At 43.2% G+C, this 19249-nt stretch overlaps 1 protein-coding gene across 1 annotated transcript; it reads left to right on the forward strand.

Annotated features, from left to right (window-relative positions):
* The first annotated feature begins 6851 nt into the window (after positions 1-6851).
* LOC136101932 (acyl-CoA (8-3)-desaturase-like) lies at positions 6852-17893 on the forward strand. The gene is made up of 12 exons (XM_065838543.2): positions 6852-7138; positions 9885-9995; positions 11201-11398; positions 11791-11892; positions 12044-12172; positions 13040-13100; positions 14201-14277; positions 14821-14918; positions 15551-15647; positions 16319-16398; positions 17081-17206; positions 17382-17893. Exons 1-12 carry the CDS (start codon positions 6902-6904, stop codon positions 17431-17433), a joined length of 1368 nt encoding a protein of 455 aa, XP_065694615.1. The 5' UTR covers positions 6852-6901; the 3' UTR covers positions 17434-17893.
* The last annotated feature ends 1356 nt before the right edge of the window (positions 17894-19249 follow it).

Below are 19249 nucleotides of genomic sequence, written 5' to 3' on the forward strand. Positions count from 1 at the left end.
CTAAGATCTAGTGAAAGAAGCACATTATGTCCATATTGCTATAGAAGCGACTTCTCAGGAAGATAATTTATAATGTTGTGCAATGTGTTTTCACCCACTATTTGATGTGACTTGCCTGTACCTGTGACATACCTCGGATGGGAAGGCTGGGTGGGTCTGTGTCTTAGGAGACAAGTTGCAAAAACCAGGGTTTTTTCCAAATACTAACACAGACAAAGCTTCCTGTGAGTCCATGCAGTGTGGACACATCGATAAGCTCCATGTGTAGGAAATCATTGCTGGCTGCTTCATCTCTTGAATTTCTCAGTTCCTGTCCTGTATAGGAAGAAAGAAAGGGTGCGGTGGCATTTATGTAAAGAATGTCCCTCGTTACTTTCCTTTCCAGGAGAATATGCGCAGTTACTGGGGATGCTGTCACAAGTTTCTCTCAGGGTTTGCTTTAAGGATGTGAGTGATTGCAGGTTTTTCTGCACTCGCCCATCAGTGCTATGATGCCAACATAGTTATTAACCTACCCTTAGGAAGAATGTCTGCTGACTTTCCACCACCAGCGAGCACTATGTTTCACTTTCTATACGTTGTTTGAGATTGGGTTTGTTCCTTTCCTTTCCTTTCCTTCTTTCCTTTCCTTTCCTTTCCTTTCCTTTCCTTTCCTTTCCTTTCCTTTCCTTTCCTTTCCTTTCCTTTCCTTTCCTTTCCTTTCCTTTCCTTTCCTTTCCTTTCCTTTCCTTTCCTTTCCTTTCCTTTCCTCCCCTTCCCCTTCCCTTTCACTTCCCCTTCCCTTCCCCTTCCCTTTCCCTTCCCTTCCCCTTCCCCTTCCCTTCCCTTGCCTTCATTCCAATGTCTTTTTCTTTCTTTTCCTAAAGCACATTTAGAGTTGTTAGGCTATTTCTTTGGCTTTTTCCAAATACTGTGTGTTCATCAGAACATCACCCTCCAAAGATTAGGAAAGGAAGTATTACGGTTATTTCCAAAAAACAAAGACTAAGAAATTAAGAAAAATGCAATACTAATCCCTCTCTCCCTCACGGATTGGAAATGTAAAGTGGAAATTAGCCAAGAATATTCAAAAATACACCTAAAGTGTAAGCGGTTAATGAACTGAATGGCAAAGAGTCAGTTTATTAATGCTGTGGTACAGGATTATATGGAAAACCCAAGATTTTTGATGGGATTTCAGCCTCTCTCTAACCCTTTTGTGTGTTACATATATCCCTTCAAATACTCAGCCATAGCTCATGTCTGTGCTAGTTTGCATAGATTATATCAAGTAGCAGGAAACAGAGCGTTTCTTGCTGTGGAGATCACCAGGAGTAAAGCAGTTGTTTGATTTGTGTATTTAATGGTAGGGTGGTGAAAATGCAGCGCCAGGATCCTGGCCAAGAGACTAAAAGGATACGAATGTTGAGGCAGTGTAGTAATCTATATGGGGTGAGGTATGGCCACATAAAATGGGATCACCCACTCAAAGTGGATGTCTCATTGTGCTGGCCAGGGAGTTTAATTCTTAACGTAGGCAGCTAAATGAAGTTAAATACTTAGAGTCAGCCGTGGTAAATCTAGACCTAAATATTTGGCCTTGTTGGGAAAGCGGAGACAAATTCTGTTCACTACAATTCTAAAATAAAGTGTGCCTGTGTATACAGGGGAGAGGGAGGAAGAGAGGGCCTGGTAGATTAGGACATCATGCAACTAATGTAAAGATCTGGGCATAATTTGAACTCTGTTTTCAATCCTTCACATGCCTGAGTCTGAAATACTTTAACCATTGCCTGTTTTTCAGGTGTCTAAGTTTTTAGAACAACTGCTCTCCAAATACAACAGGAGAACACGAGGGAAAAATGTGTAGATAGAAAGCTTTCAGTTCCTGAATTTCCCACTTGCTGTTCTAATAAGAGGGCAATGTTCCCCATGGCAGTAAGTGGCCATGCACTTGATTTTGTGTGTAGGTTTTGAGCAGAGGCGGTGTGTGATTCTTTATTATGCCTTCCCTTTGTGTCCCCTGTTGTAGCAGCAAGGTAATTGCTGTCGTGCATTGTAGAGTTTGAGGTGTGAGAAACAAGGCTGATAAGAGAAATCACTTGCCCATTAATGTTATAAAATCTATTATGCAGCAGCTTTAAGCACGTGAGTACAGACATTTCTATAACTTTCTATAACTTTTGTACCCAGGGTCTTTCTCAGCTTATCTTCCAGTCATCCTATTAACAGTCCTAGAAGTTATTCCATGTTAACATACCCTAGGAAGCAGAATATTGAGTATATGCCTGTTTCCTTTGCTGTGTTGCCTGAGTTGGAGAGAAACTGGAAAAATTAAGTCAAATTGAGTATTGAGTGAGCTATTCTTCCCCACTTATAACATGGAGTAATAGTTCCCACAACCCACCATGATACAAACAATACATATTCTTTGTATATACATTATTTGTATATATATATCTGTATATTTTGTTCAAGTCCTTCTCTATTCTTGTGGCCTAGTCTTCATAGCTTGGCTCAAGTAACTTTCAGATAGGTTTTGAGTTCCCATGGCTCTGGGAAGCTTCTCCTTCATCTCAACATTCTCACCTGCCTTGTTCAGACACGCAGAGCCACATATTTAGTGGCTCTTTAGCGCCTGAATATGTGACAGGGAACTTCTGGTCTGATTGGCATAGAAGTATTGTGATCTGCTGCCTTGAAAAGCAAATTGGAGTGAAGTAAATGAGGATAATGCAAGGTTTTCTTAAGAGTTTAAGTTGTTACAAGTGAGGAAAAGTCAGCGGGAGAATCCTTCCATATGCTTTCATAATTTCTTCAAGGGGTTAAGGCATCCACCCCATGATCGTGGGTGCAGTTATGACCAAAACAGGGCTTAAGCAGCTGTACTAGCCAAAAAGGGTGTAACATGGTACGACAGAAAAGAGATTATATCACTTTTTCTACTCAGCAAGTCTGTGCTGCAAATCTTGAGTCATAAGCTGATGCTTTTTGGGGGCCAGTAGATAAGATCTATTATTACGAAAGACGACGTTGCTTCATCCATTGCAAGGATCCAATTCTGTCAATGCCACCCTTCCATCTGTACTATAAAACCTTATAGCTGTGTTTCAGCACAGATATCCCATGCAAACACGGCAGCCAGAGCACAACTCTTTATGTGACCATGGTATGGGCATAAGAAATTGTTCAGTCAGGATACAGTGGGTTTTTTCCCTCTGAATTCTACCATTTTCAAACATTCTTTTTCTCTTTCCTGACCTTCGCTGGCTTACATTACCTAATCTTCCAGAAATTTCTGCAAAGTAGCACAAACAGAAAGCCCTTTGCTGTGTTGTTATCAAGAGGACCTCTCACCGTGCTCATTAACAGTGGAGAACATCTCGATAACGGGGAACATCTGGAAATAATATGGTCAGCATCAGCTCTGTGCCACATCAGCTGCTCCACTCAAACACTATTTGTAGGCATCTTGCTCACCTGAGTCTTTCCTAGAACAGTGCTCAGGACCATCAGCTAAGTGTAATTGCTCCAGCAATGGGACTCTGGTATTTGGCTCCAGAGGAAATGTTTGGATTAAGTCACTGGTGATCTATTCCCTAAAACATGACCTTCAATTCATAGCAAAACAGGGAGAGTTCATGGTCATCAAACGGTCCCAGAAAACAGCAACACTTGCAACGTTTTGCACTGGAGGGTAATATGGAGCAGGGTGCTCAGGATTCATTTCTTACGCATATGATGTGCCACCTCTAAGGATTTTTGCAGTGTTCTTGTAATCAGCTTTCAGGAAAACCACAAAGACGTTCTGTTCTACTTCTACACACTTCCATTGCTGTTTACATTTGTTGACTTGATCAATGACCAACAAAAACGATGGGGCAGCCACAATTTCTCTGGGCATCCTCTTTCATTGTCTCACCACTTGTACAGTGAAAAAATTCTTCATTATGTTCAATTTAAATCTACCTTCTTTCAGTTTAAAACCATTACTCCTGGTGCTGTCACTACAGACCTTGGTAAAACGTCTCTCTCCATCTTTCTTAAAAGCCTCCTTTACGTATTGAAAAGCTGTGGACAACATCCCCATATATTCATTGATAGATGCCAATCTTGGGTTCGTTACACGGTGACGTGAAGCCAGTAGAGGAGCAGAAAGATTCAAGCATATTTTGGGGATAGTCAACCAATATAAAGCTTTACAGGTATGTGCATCAAGAGACCAAAAGTCCCTTCAGACCCATGTGAAGTTCAGCGACTTCTTATCCACAGCATCATTCTGGCTGAACGGTCCCACATCAGAATTCTTAGTAAAACATGAGGACCTTCTCAAGTCCCTGCCATGGCACTTTCCAGCTTGTTGCTGTAAACTCTGAGAAGTGACATCGATCCTGCTCCCCATTCCTGTAACGTGTTGCGCCACACGAGCAAGAATCAGGAAAGAAAAAGAAGGAACCGGAGTTACAGGTTGTGAATAATTACTTATGGACACGACTTGCATCCTCCTCCTATATATTGCGTTTTTATAAATCATGCTCCGGTTTATTTATTTATATTTTGTTCTGGTTTACTCAGCTTAATCAGCACTTTGGTTTTTTTTCTTACTTATCTTAATTGGCACTTCTTTTTCCTTTTTGCATGCTGTTTTCAGAGGCCCCTGTTTATGGAGATCTGGTGGTATTGTTTTGTGGCTGGTTGCTCCAATTACGTCCTTTTGTTACTTATGTTGTTGAAATTCATAGCGTCACCTATTACTGAAATTGTTACTGCTGCCCACACAAGTGTAATGAAAGAGGAATCCATTAAAAGGTTTTACTGACTTACAGTAACAAAGGAAGCAGCCTGTGCAATCCACTGGATTGATTTTCTACCGGGCCAAAACAGCAAACCTTGAGTCCGACACGTTGCTTATCAGGCCAAACAATATCTTCTTTCTCACTATTCACCACAATTCAGAATATTTTTCAGAGGCGAATTGTTGCAAATATATTGATAGCTGCCCCTTCTACCAGGGTAAAAGAACAAACCTATGCCACAAAATAGTGTGTTAGCAGAGACACACTGCAATAGAAGCACTGAATAGAAGCACTGCACAGCCCTAATCTCCTTGGATTACTCACGAGGACATTTTCCAACAGCAGGGACTGGTTATGGAGTCCATCAGTATTCGGGCTGTTTTCTGCTGAATATTCAGTGTTAAATATTCAGTGTAGGAGGGAAGCTAAAAGGAACAAGTTCTGCTGTGCTCCCAAAGGTGTGTACTGGCGGCAGCTTATCTCCAATGTTATAAACATGTATTTTGTAAAAAAGTACCAAACGTGAATCTAAGGGATGGCAAAGCCCAGGAAGGAGAAGGAAACGATGCTTTCTGACTGCCTGCTATGGCAAGGGAGAAGCAAAGAAACAGATCGATGCTAATGACTATTAAACTTCTTTTCTAGGCGTCTTAGTGCCTTGGCTGCCATTGGGAGCTGCGTTGAGAAATCAGCTTTAGTCTTTTCACACCTTCTTATAAAGGAGAAGAGCCACAAAGGCTGTTTAGAAAACTTAACATGGGATTTCTCACGGTTCTTCGGATCAGCATTTCTAACTTGAAACACTGACCGCAGAGTTATTATCAAATCCAAACTTCACTAGCCCAAGCAGACCCAAGGGCAAATGAGCACCAAGGAAAAAACATGCAAGTATATTTGTGAGAAATGTTACAAGTGTGTAGGAATTAACTCCAAGTAAATACTGCAAGCCATCAAAATACAGTAACACAGGCAAATTAGTTCCACCTTTGATCACACGCTTTGAAAACTCTATCCTAATTGTGTGCTTCTCCATCTGGGTTGATGCTGATGTGGGTTTTAACTTTTGCTTTTATATGGAATAAAAAAGAATCATTGACCCAGTCATGGTTTCATAACATTTTCAAGACTTTATAGTCTTGTTATAAAAAGAGAAAATTATGTGAGTGCCATGATTGCTTCAGAAAGACAGGACAAGCTGAACCAAGTGTTGTTTTGCAATTAATACGAATTCCCTGGAGTCCCCAAGTCAATAGTTTCCTTAGTAAATTTACAAACAAGGAGGGGGCAGGAGGAGGGGAAGAAAAAGCAGTTTCACAACCTACCATCCCATTTTGTGTGTGCTTGTCCCAGGTAACTGAAGCACCGAGCGCAGAGCTCTGAGATGATTATTGCCGCAAAGGGCACTCTGGAATCCTCCTCCGCCCTGTTCTGTTCTTGCTTTGAGAGCTGGAGAACTGGAAATACAGAAATACGGGTTTTCATCAGGTTCTAAATATAGTAGTGAGTTCTCATGGGATTGGCAGGGTTTTTTGTTTTTTAAACAGGCATAAGAACATGCACAACTCACATTTCTTCCAAAGGGGTTCATGGACTGTAACAACTGAATTAAGCTGCAGTGATTTATTTTTCTGGTTAACAACAGGTAAGTCAGAGGTGTATTTTAAGTGAAGTTTTCCTTGACTGTCAGAGACGTATTTTAAGTGAAGTTTTCCCTGAGTGTCAGAGCCCAGTAAGCCTGTTTGGGGAACAGAATGAGCTATTTGAGGGGAAAAACATAAAAATCAACTCCTTACCTATAGTTACAGGCTGTGCTTTGCATAGCTGGGATACACCACAGCTGCCACAGCAGCAAAGGAGCAGTTTGGGGGGGGATAAAACCCAGAGCAGCTGGAGCTTGTGTGGGAGCTTTGCCTAAAACAGAGCCCCAGGGCTTGGCCAGCACCTTTGGTCCTTCCCAACACCTCCCTGCCGACATCCCAGGGATGGGGAAAGGCGGAGGGCGGGGGCCCTGGGTGTGTCCTGCCCTTATATCCCATGGAGGGAGCAAAGCGCTGGGGCTGGTGAAGCAGGAGGAGAGAAGGAAGGAAGGAAGGAAGGAAGAGAGAAAGAAGGAAGAGAGAAGGAGAATGGCACCACTGCGGGGGGCAGAGGAGCTGCATGAAGATCGGGATGGGGACCCCACAGCGGGTCCGGGGCTGCGGTTCTTCACCTGGGAGGAGATCGGGCAGCACAATGGGAGGGGGACGGGAACGCAGGAGCGGTGGCTGGTGATCGAGAGGAAGGTGTATGACATCAGCCATTTCTACCGGAGACACCCGGGAGGGGCCCAGCTCATCACCAGCCACGCCGGGCAGGACGCCACGGTGAGCGGTGGGGATGGGGTGATGGTGGGGAGGGGTTTGCTGCGGTCTGGTTTTGGGCTGCGAGGAGGAAGAGGCTGGTACCCAGTAAGTATTAGGCAGCGAGAGATTGGGTGGGCTCACCTCAGTGGGAAATAGTTGAGCTTGGGGTATGTGCAGGATCTGGAGTATATCATAGACTCACAGAATACTTTGGGTTGAAGGGACCTTCCAGGCTCCCCCAGTGCCACCCCTGCCATGACAGGGACATCTTCACCAGCTCAGGGTGCTCAGAGCCCCGTCCAGCCTGGCCTGGGATGTCTCCAGGGATGGTTCATCCACCACCTCTCTGGTTGACCTGGGCCAGGCTCTCACCACTCTCAGGGGCAACAATTTCTTATGTCTAGCCCGAATGTCCCCTCTTCTAATTTAAAACCATCACCCCTTGTCCTGTCATAACACGCCATGCTAAAAAGTCCGTCCCCTTCTTTCTTATGAGTGCCTTTTAAGTACTGAAAGCAGGGTCAGGGGTATGTATTATAGCAGGATTAAAGGTATATAGCAGAAACAAGGGTATGTAGTGTCACTGCATCATTCAAGCTTTCCAACCTGCTATGGAACCAGGCAAATAAAGAGGTTCAGCCCGCAGGGCAAGCAGACTGTGTTTACCCAGCTGAAGTCTTTAGGATCACTTATCTGCTGATCTTGCTTTTGCAGTTGCTGTGAGCTGCAGTGATTGCTTACAGGTGGGGTGAGGTGAGGAAGATGCCGTGAGCCCTGTGGCAACAACAGCGGCTCCTTCCAGAAACGTACCTGTAGGAAAGGGTTCCCTCCTAAATGCCGCTCGGCGTCACTGGAAGGGAAAGCAAGGACAACGTGCTTTCTCAAGCAGTCTTCCTGAAAAGTTTCTGTAGTTATTGTGTGTGGTCCTTCTGACCCCGAAGGCGAACAAAATTGAAAGAATTAGCCAGTTAACAACTGTCCAGATGCTGATGAGTGAGCCTGTGAGCTAAAAGGCTTCTGCTCGTCGTGTTTCCACGTCTGACTGCTGTTTCGATGCCCTGGAAACCCGTGGTAACACACACACCAAACCACTCAGCAAATTCCCTGGAGTTCTTGCCTTCGGGTACACACAGGAAGGGTAGAAAATAGGGGTAAATTAACATCTATACAAAGACATCCTGAATGCGATTGCTTCCTTGCTGAGTATTTGGAAAGAAAAAAACCCAAGACAAATAGTTCCCTGGTCTCCCATATGTAAGTGATGTTTGAGGCTCAATGAACTAAAAATCATTTGAAGTCCACTAAGTTTAAATTCAAATTCTGTATTAGCTACACTTTGCATTCTATATTTTCTACTGATCATTTGCTCTAGTTAGCACCATCAGGTTTCTCTCATTTTAGGGTGCTGGGATACCCCAGGCAATGGATGAACCTGGAAAACACAGATATTTTGTTTTTGGGGTCTTACTTGGTTCCTATATGTTGGTTCCATGTCCAAACCATTAAACCCTGCAAGACTTCAGCCAGTTTCGTGTGACACCAGCTCAACAGCACATTAAATAGACTTTATACCATAAAAGAAAAATGCCCGGCTATTTCCCCCTCTCTCTTTTTAAGCATATATAAGAAAACACCAACTCAGGGGCTCTAAGGGTTTTTACTTTGCTCCAGAGATGTTGAAGAACACTCAAATCTTCAACAAGTCTGCACTTTTGGATGACAACAGCATCATCACTACTGACAAGGCACAATATTCAGAATATGTATTTATTCCAAGGCTAATTGTTCCATGTGATACTGGAATAGGTCAGTTGATTAAACTTTTGACTGCATACTATAAAAAAAATAAGAAATTATCTTAGTTTAACTGGGAGGTGTTACCAAGAGCTTATAGCCATGAAAGATGGTGACTTTGGAGAGGGTGAAAATCATGGAAGGCGCTCAGTAAGAAACCCGAGGAATGTACAAATGAATGTGATTAATGCCACAATATTAGCAAGGGTGACGTTACATAAAACTGTGGGGTCCTCTTATTGCCGCTTTTTGTTGTGGTGTTTTCTCACAAAGGGTAGAAGAACAGAGATAAGGACTTAGAAAACAGGAGCAACAACCTTAAGACTGCAATTTTCGCCTGAATTCGGCAAAGTTTGGTTGAATTTTGGAGACTGTGAAAACATCTGCTGTTGCAACATCGTGAAATAACCAGGAACTTGCAGTAGGATATTTATAGAGAAACTGCATGTTGATTCTTTTGATTCATCAGTGATAGTGCTTATATGCACAACATTTAAACCCTATGTATATTACATATATGCCTCAGTGATAGCCATACAGTTTCCCACACCTCTGTCGTTTTGGAGCAGGGAAGGTGTTTTGGGCACCTGGATGTCCAGGAAGATGGAAAAGTCACTAATATTGGGGTTGGGAAGTGGTGGGAAGAAGAAAGACAAGGGAACTAGACTCTGCTTTTGGCATATAGTGGAGATGCATTCAATTTTATCTTAGGGAGCTTGCATACTTGTAGTAATTGTAGTAGTGGAAGTCAGACCACTTCCATTTGCCAGCTGAAATAAGATCTCATTTAAGAGCACAGGACAAACAGGAGAAGAAAATGGTCAACCCAAGCTTGAGGGGATAGAGAGGCAAACCAGCCACCTTTGCCATTGTGGTTTCTCCACAGTCAATGTCTTGGGCTGCACAGCAGACCGAGGTTAGTAACACCAAATTTGTTTTTCTTACCCCTTCCTTTGCTCTTGTGCATTCGCAGGATGCTTTTGTAGCGTTCCATGTCGACAAGGTGCTGGTGAGCAAGTACTTGAAGTCGCTGCAGATCGGGGAGCTGGCGCCAGATCAACCCAGTATTGAGCCCACTAAAAATGTAAGTCTATCCCGGAAATCAGAGCAAAGGGAAATATTCTGAGATGAGACCTTGTTCTTCTGTATCAGTGTAGCTCCTGGAACAACAGAATCCAGGTTCTTCAGAATTTTATTTTGGTGCTACTACTTAGAAACAATACACAAATATGTCTAAATCCACATTATGCCATTGAGATTCCTGAAGATTAGTTTCTCTTGTCATGGCAACTCTCTGTGAATAGCAGAGCCTTGTTTTGCTCTCATGAATATCACAGCTATCACCTTTTCTTCTTTCTCCATGCTTTGAGAAAGAGCGAACCAAAAAATGGAGCAATGCTTTCCAGCTGATAGTGAATTTTCAGACTGTCCTCCCTTCTGTTGTAGGTACCTATAGGAAGAGAATGGTAGAGTGTTTTAGCCTTGAATTAAGTTTCCTATGCAGGTAGGAACCTCCTAAGCCCTCTTCCCCATCTATGGCCACACTTTGCCTATTTATTGACCCATAGCTTGTCTGCACCAGTGCCTTGCACTATGCAAACTCAACTTTTGGGAAAAGCTCACTGGCAAGCTCCTTTGTGAAGTGGGTTGCATGGAGACAGGAACAGGCTTGGGAGGCATCTGCAGAGCTGGCAAAGACAAAGGTGGGTTGGTTTAGCACGGGTGCTCTGCCCATTTCTTGTTCCATCCTCGTTCTTCAGTGCCCACCAGCCTGAGGCCAGTTGGGCTGTAGGTGCCATTTGTCATACGGGCATTTTCTCCTCCCTGTTCATCTTGGGAAGGGTAAAAATGTAGGATGAATGATCTATTGGAACTGGTGGCAGAAGAATAATAATTTCATCCAAAAGACCTGCCACAAGATGGCATGTTATGGTCATGCACACACAGTACACCTCCCGCTAGATAAAACTTCCATGCTGTTGCCTGCCAAGAAGATGATGGAAGAAGCACCAAAGACACCAATGTCTGGGGGTACAGACATTGTGCTCTGCGGTGGCTAATTTTTGCTTCTCTGCTTATTATTATTATTATTATTACCTTATCAGGCAAAGACACAGAGAAGCTGCAGGAGAGCAATGATGAAGTTCACTAGTGTGCAAGCCCGGCTCTTCCCCATTTGGCCAGATTCTTTGCCCTTCTTTTTCCCTCCATTAAAGTGGTCCTTGGCTTTGGAGGCTGCAGCGCTACACTCCAGAAACAAGGAACACGTAACACTGGTGCTTCCCACAGAAAATGCTGGTGAAAGACTTCCGAGAACTGCGAGCTGCTGTGGAGAAAATGGGGCTTCTGGAGCCAAATCAACTCTTCTTCTTCCTGCTCCTCGCTCACATCCTCCTGTTGGATGCCGCTGCTTGGCTTGTTCTCCTCTACTTCGGGACATCCTTGATGCCCTTTATTGTCTCTCTGGTGGTGCTGACCATTTCCCAGGTAAGCCACTAAGTCCATAGCATGTACACATGGACTCGCATCAACTTTCATACACATAATACCATTGCAGCTTTGTAGTGCTCCATTTTCTACCTTGGCATAGTTCTCCTTTGTAATTAGAAGACAAATACTATGCGATATATGTTTACAGAGATGTAAAGAAGAAATTCTGCATGTGGGGAGTTCCCACTAATCCTACTCTGGGTTTCTTTAAGTAAGACATATTGTAGCCTCAAGAGTATCAGGATTTTATAGATCCTTTCCTATTGTGACTTTGGAGCACTGTCCAAGAAATAAAACTCGATATTTCAAAGCAAAGGACAGGTGTACCACTGTCCTGATACGGATTCGTCTTTTGTTCCCCTCCCACTGTTTTCTGTTTGCTCTTCCAGGTCCAGGCTGCATGGTTACAACATGATCTCGGGCATCTTTCAGTATTCGGGCAGACCAAGTGGAACCACTTACTGCATAAGTTCGTGATGTGCCATTTGATTGTGAGTATCTGACCCTGGAAAAACGTCCTAGATTTGGTGGTTTTCCTGTAAAAGCGCATGTTCTGCAGGCTCCATGTCCCACATTGGGCGAAGGAAGGGAATTGGCTCTGAAAGCTCTGTACTTTTCATACTCTGTTCTTCACTAAAACAGGGGGCATCAGCCAGATGGTGGACTCTTCTGCACTCCCGGCACCACGCCAAACCCAACTGCGTCCAGAAAGATCCCGATGTCGATATGCACCCTTTCTTGTTTACCTTGGGGAAGAAATTATCTGTGGAGGTCAGTGTGTGTGCGCTCGCGTACCAGGCACTGGGAAGAACGCCCCACCGCTGTGCCATAAAGGTCTAAAACCGAGACGCGATGACCGTTTGCTTTCATCTGTGCCTCTTCAGCCTTTGCAAACAGCTCACAGTTCACGTTATTCTCCTTTTAGAATTCCTTGCACAGCTGACAAGCAGTTGTAAATAAATTAGACGTGATGTACGTGCATCATATATAGGGTGGAAGAGAGAAAACACATACATCATGGGGTTTTTTGACCACTAATATAACTTAGCCTTGGAATATCTAATATTTCACAAAATGAATTATGAATGAGATAAGAACACAAACCCAAGGAAAATGACCAGTTAAAATTCACCTCTGTCTGTCCTCAAAGTTATTTTCATCATAACTTAGAGATGAAATGTTCTGGTATCGCTTTTACTGCATCATTCCATTCTAACCCAGACAAAGGTGGTATTTGTGATTAGCAGTTTTCTTCCTACCATATACCAATGTAGGTTTTTCGGATGGGCTATTACCTCTGTTTTGGCTTGTCATAAGAATACCTGAAACTACTTTTCAGCAGCCGCTTATTTAACTTATTTTCCCCTACTGGAGAAAAATCTCATGGTTACTGAACAGTTCATCTCTGAAGGACTTTACAAAGCTGTAAGGCATTTAAGACTTACATTAATGGAATAAGGACTTATAGAAAAGGTGTATTATGTATGTGGACTAACAGGGCAGGCACACAAGAGGGAGACAGTAGGAGTGAGGGTTGTGGGAAGTGTGCAAGAAGAGCATCTCTGGGGGAGAAAGCAAATTATCTGTGCAAATTGCTTAGTTTCCATTCAGTACCTCTGTTGTTGTTTCTTTTTCCAGCTTGGGATCAAAAAGAAAAAGTACATGCCATACAATCACCAACACAAATACTTCTTTATCAGTGAGTATCTCCCTTCTTGTAGATCTTCCTTTTGACCTGTAGAACTTGAGCAGGGCTAAGGTGCCTGCACTAAACTAGCAGGGTAAGTTCAGATCTGCGTGTCTCAGATGTGCAACTCAGAGATGCCCTAGTTAAGGAAGGTGATCCCGTGTTACCATATCATGCCATATCTGTCAGAACTAATCAAATTTAAGTAATAGTCTGTGGGGTTTTGGGGCTTGGTTTGTGTGTAGTTTTGTTCATTTTAAGTACAACTGAGATGTCTGTTTGGAAGCTTGAATTTGAGTTCTTCTTGCAACCCAAAATCTCTGGCAGGCCAGGGATTTCTTATGCATTTCTGCTGTTCCACTGCTTTGAGCAACTGAATGGGGAGCCCGATAAGCTTTGGGGCTCTGGAAACCACTTGAAATATTGATCTGTGTCTGTTTCTCAGTTGGAATCCTCAAATGAAACCTTGGGTTTGCAGGCACTATCAGATTATGGACAGTCCTAGAAGCGTTCAGAGGCACTAATCACAGAATAGTTTGGGTTGAAGGGACCTTCAAAGTTCATCCAGTCCAACCCCTGCCATGAGCAGGGACATCTTCACCCAGATCAGGTTGCTCAGAGCCTTGTGTAGCATCCTAACCAGCATCAGTCAGTTGCTTTCTTGCAAAGCAAATACTGTGATTATTAAGTTTCTGGGGTGTCGTCCCACTCATTTTTCAGGATTCTCCACAGCCCTTTTTGTTGTCACTCTTTTCTAAAAGGATCCCTGGTCATAGCCCTCCATGGGTAAACAGAAGGCAATACCACCCATGCTGACAGGTGCCACAAGGAGCAGCAGGCTGTCATGGTGAAGAGCAGGACCTGTCCTCCATGAAGCTTCAGAGAGCTTCTTGTCTTACCTCTGTTTTACCTCTTGAGGTCAGCAGGCTCCTAGATCGCTTAGCATTAGTCTGTGTTGATGCATACCGACATCACCCAGAAAATTCCGCAGCCCTAAAACCTCTCGGAATATTCTCCATATTGAGTAGCTGTTCAGGGATCCTTTGCTTCCAGTTTGATTATCCATCATTTGGTCCGTGACACAACCAGTGACAATGACTTCTCCCTTACAGCTCTTCCTCCGCTCCTGTTTCCCACCTATTTCCAGTGCCACACGTTTTACATTGCGTACACCAAAAGGTATTGGGTGGTGAGTATTGCTGCTTGTGCAACCAAGAAGGGGTCAGCTGTGGGCCTCCAATCTTTCTTCTGAACATGGAGCCAGCTTCTCCTCAATTTGTGAGCAATATAACATATACCTGACATCACCTCCTATGCCAGGAAGCCAGAATTCATGCCTAACTGTGCCTTCTCTTGGGCATGTTATGCACAGAGGAGGACAGAACAACTTCCACCCAAAATGAGGTGGTTGGTCTAGCACTTAGTTCACGGTGTAGTCCTGGGCAATGGCCTCATACAAGTCTTTAACTCCTGTTTCTGAACGCAAAGTCATTTGCAAATGTATCAATTGCTTACGAGGGGTGAATGCTCAGATTCATCTCTATCATAGCAAGCTGTGAAAAAGTATCGTTGGTTTGTGTTAACTTGGATTGCTATAGATGATTCAATTCAGCAAAAACCTATGAAAGCTGAATGTTGATTGTTCTCTTGCACATGTAGCATGAAGCTCAGAAAAAGATTTAAGCAATTATAAATGATAATTACTTTCTTTTCTTGTCTCTGATTTTGGTAGGACTTGGCCTGGATGATGACCTTCTATATCAAATTCTTTTTCATTTATGGATCTTTATTAGGAATAAAGAGTCTCCTGGCGTATTATTTTATATTCAGGTGATATTACTTTAGAAAGTTCTTCAGCTTTCCTCTACCTGTTCTTTCCATCCTCCTGCCTGTCTTTCTCTGCCTTCACTTATCCTTCCACACTCCTCTTTACTCTTTTTTTGCTTATTTTTATAATTCTATAAAGTTAAATTAAGACTCTTCTGCTTGATTGCCGGTTCAAGTTTTACATTGCCTTATTGGCTCTGGCAGCAAAGAGACTTCACTGAGTGCTAAACAAAGTGAGAAATACCTCACATAGCAGTCAGTGCTTTGGGTGTTGGTTCTGTTACTGCTTGGAGAAAAAGAACATTTAACAGAAGCAGCTCAGCCAGGCATTGTCCAGCAGCATTGGCTTGAATGGACAATAGACTCCCCACCTCAATGGTTTTACTGATTCCAACCAGTTTAGTCCTTGGCTACATACAAAACAATATGAATACCTGGCTAAATAGCAAACCATATTAAATAATGATGAATTTCATAAGGAAATACGAAACTTTCAGGTTTGGAAAGTTCTTTGAGCTGCTGGATTAGCAAGGCTGGTGTTCAGCTATGTGTTTCTAAGTCTGGTTATGCTGTTATTTCAATGGTTTCCCATTGACTTGCTCACCTGAATTCTGGCCTCTTGTCTGATTGCGCAGGATGCTGGAGAGCAGCTGGTTTGTCTGGGTTTCACAGATGAACCACATCCCTATGGATATTTACTACGACAACAACTTGGACTGGGTGTCCACACAGGTAAAATATTTTCCATTCTTAAGAATTGTGACCACACAGGCACAGATTCCATCCATAAGACATGCAAGTCCTCTATCGCATTAAGGGTGAAAAACTGTTGGTACCTGGGAAGCGAAGGTTCATAGGATAACGGGATTCAGTTATGGTAACAGTAAAGGAGGAGAGCGATGATGGGCAATCTAAAATCAAAGCTAGATCCCAACTCTATTTCCCAAACATACCCACCTCCCCACTCATTGCATCATTCTGTTTTGGACCGTTTCTGCTTATGTAGAGATGGAAGTTTGTGTCCTGCTCTTGCTGAGCGATTTTGCACCAGCAGAACACTGGTGTGGTGTCCCCTCTTTGCAGAGAGGCTTCTTGGAGCCCAGCAGTAGAGGCTGAGCACCACAGAAGTTCCCTGCCACCTCTCCTTTTTCTGCAGATGTAGGTTTGAGGGGACCCAGGAGGAACTTCTGACTGTGCACAGGAGTACGGAGCCAGCCCCTGGTTGTACTATGGTCCATGTTAGCCAGTCTACGTACCTCTGGTCCACAAAGCTGAAGGATTGTGATCCCTTAGGCTAAAAGAACAGAACAGGACAGAGCAGCACAGCACTGTGCACCTTAGACAAATGGAAAGGCTGCGGTCACCAATTCACGCTGACTTTGCTTTCCTGTCCCCTCCTCTAGCTCAAGGCAACATGCAATGTCGAGCAGTCTCTGTTCAACGACTGGTTTACCGGGCATCTGAACTTCCAGATTGAACATCAGTGAGTACACACCCTCGGAGAGAATTTTCTTTCTTTTTTTTAATATATCTATCTTTTTTTCCCCGTATTCTTCTTCGCTCTGAATTCTACAAACAGTTGTAGGGCACCAGTGTGTTGGTCTTTAAAAAAGACTGAAAACCCTAAAGGGAATCACAATATAATTCAAGACCTTCACTGCACTCTCAGGAAGGTGAGAACGACGAGTGAAAATTGAACGTGGGTATGTTCTGTGAAACCACACAGACAGCAACAGGGTCTATTCAAAGCAGTACTTTGTAAGTGTTGGTGAAAACGTACATTCTAAGGCACCCTGTTTATAGTGTGACACAGCAGTTTAACTACCTATACTTTACTACTTACACTATTATTCTATATGCAACTAGAGGATGGGCTGATCTCCTTTTCTGGACCATGGAGATAGTAACTTCTGGACAACAGGTAGTTTCTTCCAGTTTATGGCATCGCTTAATTTGAAGAAATGTTGCTGGAGGGGTAAAGCAGGAAGGTCTTTTGAGTTACATGTGCTAAAAGCCCCCAAGTGGAAAGAAGGGATGGGAGCAGCTGAAGACCCTGCTCACTGGGAGCTGTGTGATTCCTGGGAAGTAATAATGACCGTGAACTTGGGAAAGGTAATGTTTCCTCTGGGGCACTGGAAGAGAATCTGTCTGTCTTCTCTTCACAGCCTTTTCCCCACAATGCCCAGACACAACTACTGGAAGGTGGCTCCTTTGGTGAAGTCCTTGTGTGCCAAACACGGCATCGAGTACCAGTGCAAGCCATTGCTCATGGCTTTCGCAGACATTGTGCAGTAAGTACCAGCACACCAGCAAAAACATTGCAGATGGATGTGAGAGAGACTGGAAGCCTAAGAACAAGGGTTGGCTTGTTCTTCTCTTACAAATCAATGCAGAGAAACTGATTTCCCTCAACACTTCCCTACGCAACCCTGTATAACATGGTTTCTTGTGTTCCATCTTTCTCAGCTCTCTGAAGAGTTCGGGGGAGCTCTGGCTCGATGCCTACCTACACAAATAAGACAACAAGGCTTGATGGCACCATTCACAGCCTGCCACATCTTGGCATTCCCAGCAAGCTGAGGATCAGGGACCACAAGAGACTCCAAAGGAGAAGAAAATGGATAAAACTGAAGGATCTAAATCCAATAGATATGAAGCTACTTGAATTTTACTTTTGGTCTTTCCTGGTGGTTTGGTTCAGATACATTAAGAGCGGAAAGGACGAGTGAAAATGAATGGTTAGAACAAGAAGAAACTCTTCACTAACCGCATCCGAGTAAATACGGCCAAGAGCATTTCTGAGCCCGAGTATGTGTTCAAGTCACATTATGGACTAGGGCAGCTGCACACACCTCACTTCATGTCAGTCCTCCAACCAGTTGTATTGTTTTTTTCTGGTACTCCTTGTATGGATGATTTAAAGCTCAATATGAAATTTGCTTATTTGAAGTCATTTGAAATCATACAGCGTTTGAATTAAGGTGGTGTTCCAGCAATGTGTTTACATCATAATAAATTATAATAAACTACATATCACGCTTAGAGTGTGGCAATTGCAATATGCAGTTGAATAGCAACATAAATGTGTTTGCTATTACTGTTCTCTAGAGAATCCTCATTGTTGCAATACCAGGAACCCCCACTGAGCAGGGAAAAATACGCAGGTTCCAACCAGCTCAAAACTGTTGCTGTCTTCAAAGTTTCTTTATTCATTGTGTTTGTTTGGTGGCTTTTTTCCTACTTTGAGTGGGCCTGAGCCATGTGTACACTCCCCATGCTCGTCTGCCTGGGTCATTTATAACCATGAGGTCCCCAAAGTGCTTCTCAAACACTCCACACCACATCCTCTGTCTTCACTTCTCAAAGCTGCTACTACAATACCAGATCTGTATTTCATTACGTTATCAAGCAGCTATATCTCGTTCTACACCAAGTAACTGCTTGGTACTGCTACCTATGGAAGCCTGTGATCATGCTATAGAAAGATAATAAAGTAAAATAAATTAGACATTTAAATCAGCATCACACCAGGTTAGGTGATGGACATTTGGACAGGGGAACAAGAGTAGAGGATCCAGACTCAAGGTTTAAGACTTTGGTGTGCTAAAGCTTATTAAGGCAAGGCTTACTAAGATCAAGCTTGCTAAGACAGTTCTGACAGTTCAAGAGTAAACTGAATTTCCTGAGTGGGCTCAGATTTTGGGTCTGCTCTGAGTCAGAGAAAGAAGCTAATCCAGCTACTTGGAATCAGTCTTCAGAGCAGGCAGTTTCTTTCCAATAGTTAGTAAATAAGTGTATTCTTTGTCTGAAGTGGGTACCATCACAAGTACATACTCAGACCCTGAAATAAAAGACCAACTTTGGGAACAAAAAAACTCATTTGAGTATCAGCAGTTAAGCGCTTTCTTACCATAATGAGAACTATGAGGTTAATAAATAGAGATCCAGCCAGGTTAAAAAAAAAAAATACAAGAAAGCCTCTGATTAGATAATGAATAGACTTTGTATTGTTTGTGCAATGATTGTCTGAGTTCTACAGGCCACGCTCTGCATCGACTTTTACTTCAAAACCTTTCACCCGGTACAGTCAACCATAACATGTAAAAGACTTTTTGCCAAAGCATTTTCTGCCCTGGAAAGGGGACAATTGTGTTTAGAGGTTAAAAGCACAAAGTACGACTCCAGAACCATGGGAGTAAAAGAAGCGGTTCCCGAAAACACTGTGGGAGACGTAAGGAATGAAGCAGGACTCTGTTATTCACACATTTCCACTATTTTAAAAGCCTTTTAAACTTAAGTAGTCTTTTAAAACTATTTCTTTGGGTAGCTGAGAA

The sequence above is a fragment of the Patagioenas fasciata genome, chromosome 5 (genome assembly GCF_037038585.1).
Source record: "Patagioenas fasciata isolate bPatFas1 chromosome 5, bPatFas1.hap1, whole genome shotgun sequence".
In the NCBI taxonomy this organism is placed as follows: Eukaryota; Metazoa; Chordata; class Aves; order Columbiformes; family Columbidae; genus Patagioenas; species Patagioenas fasciata.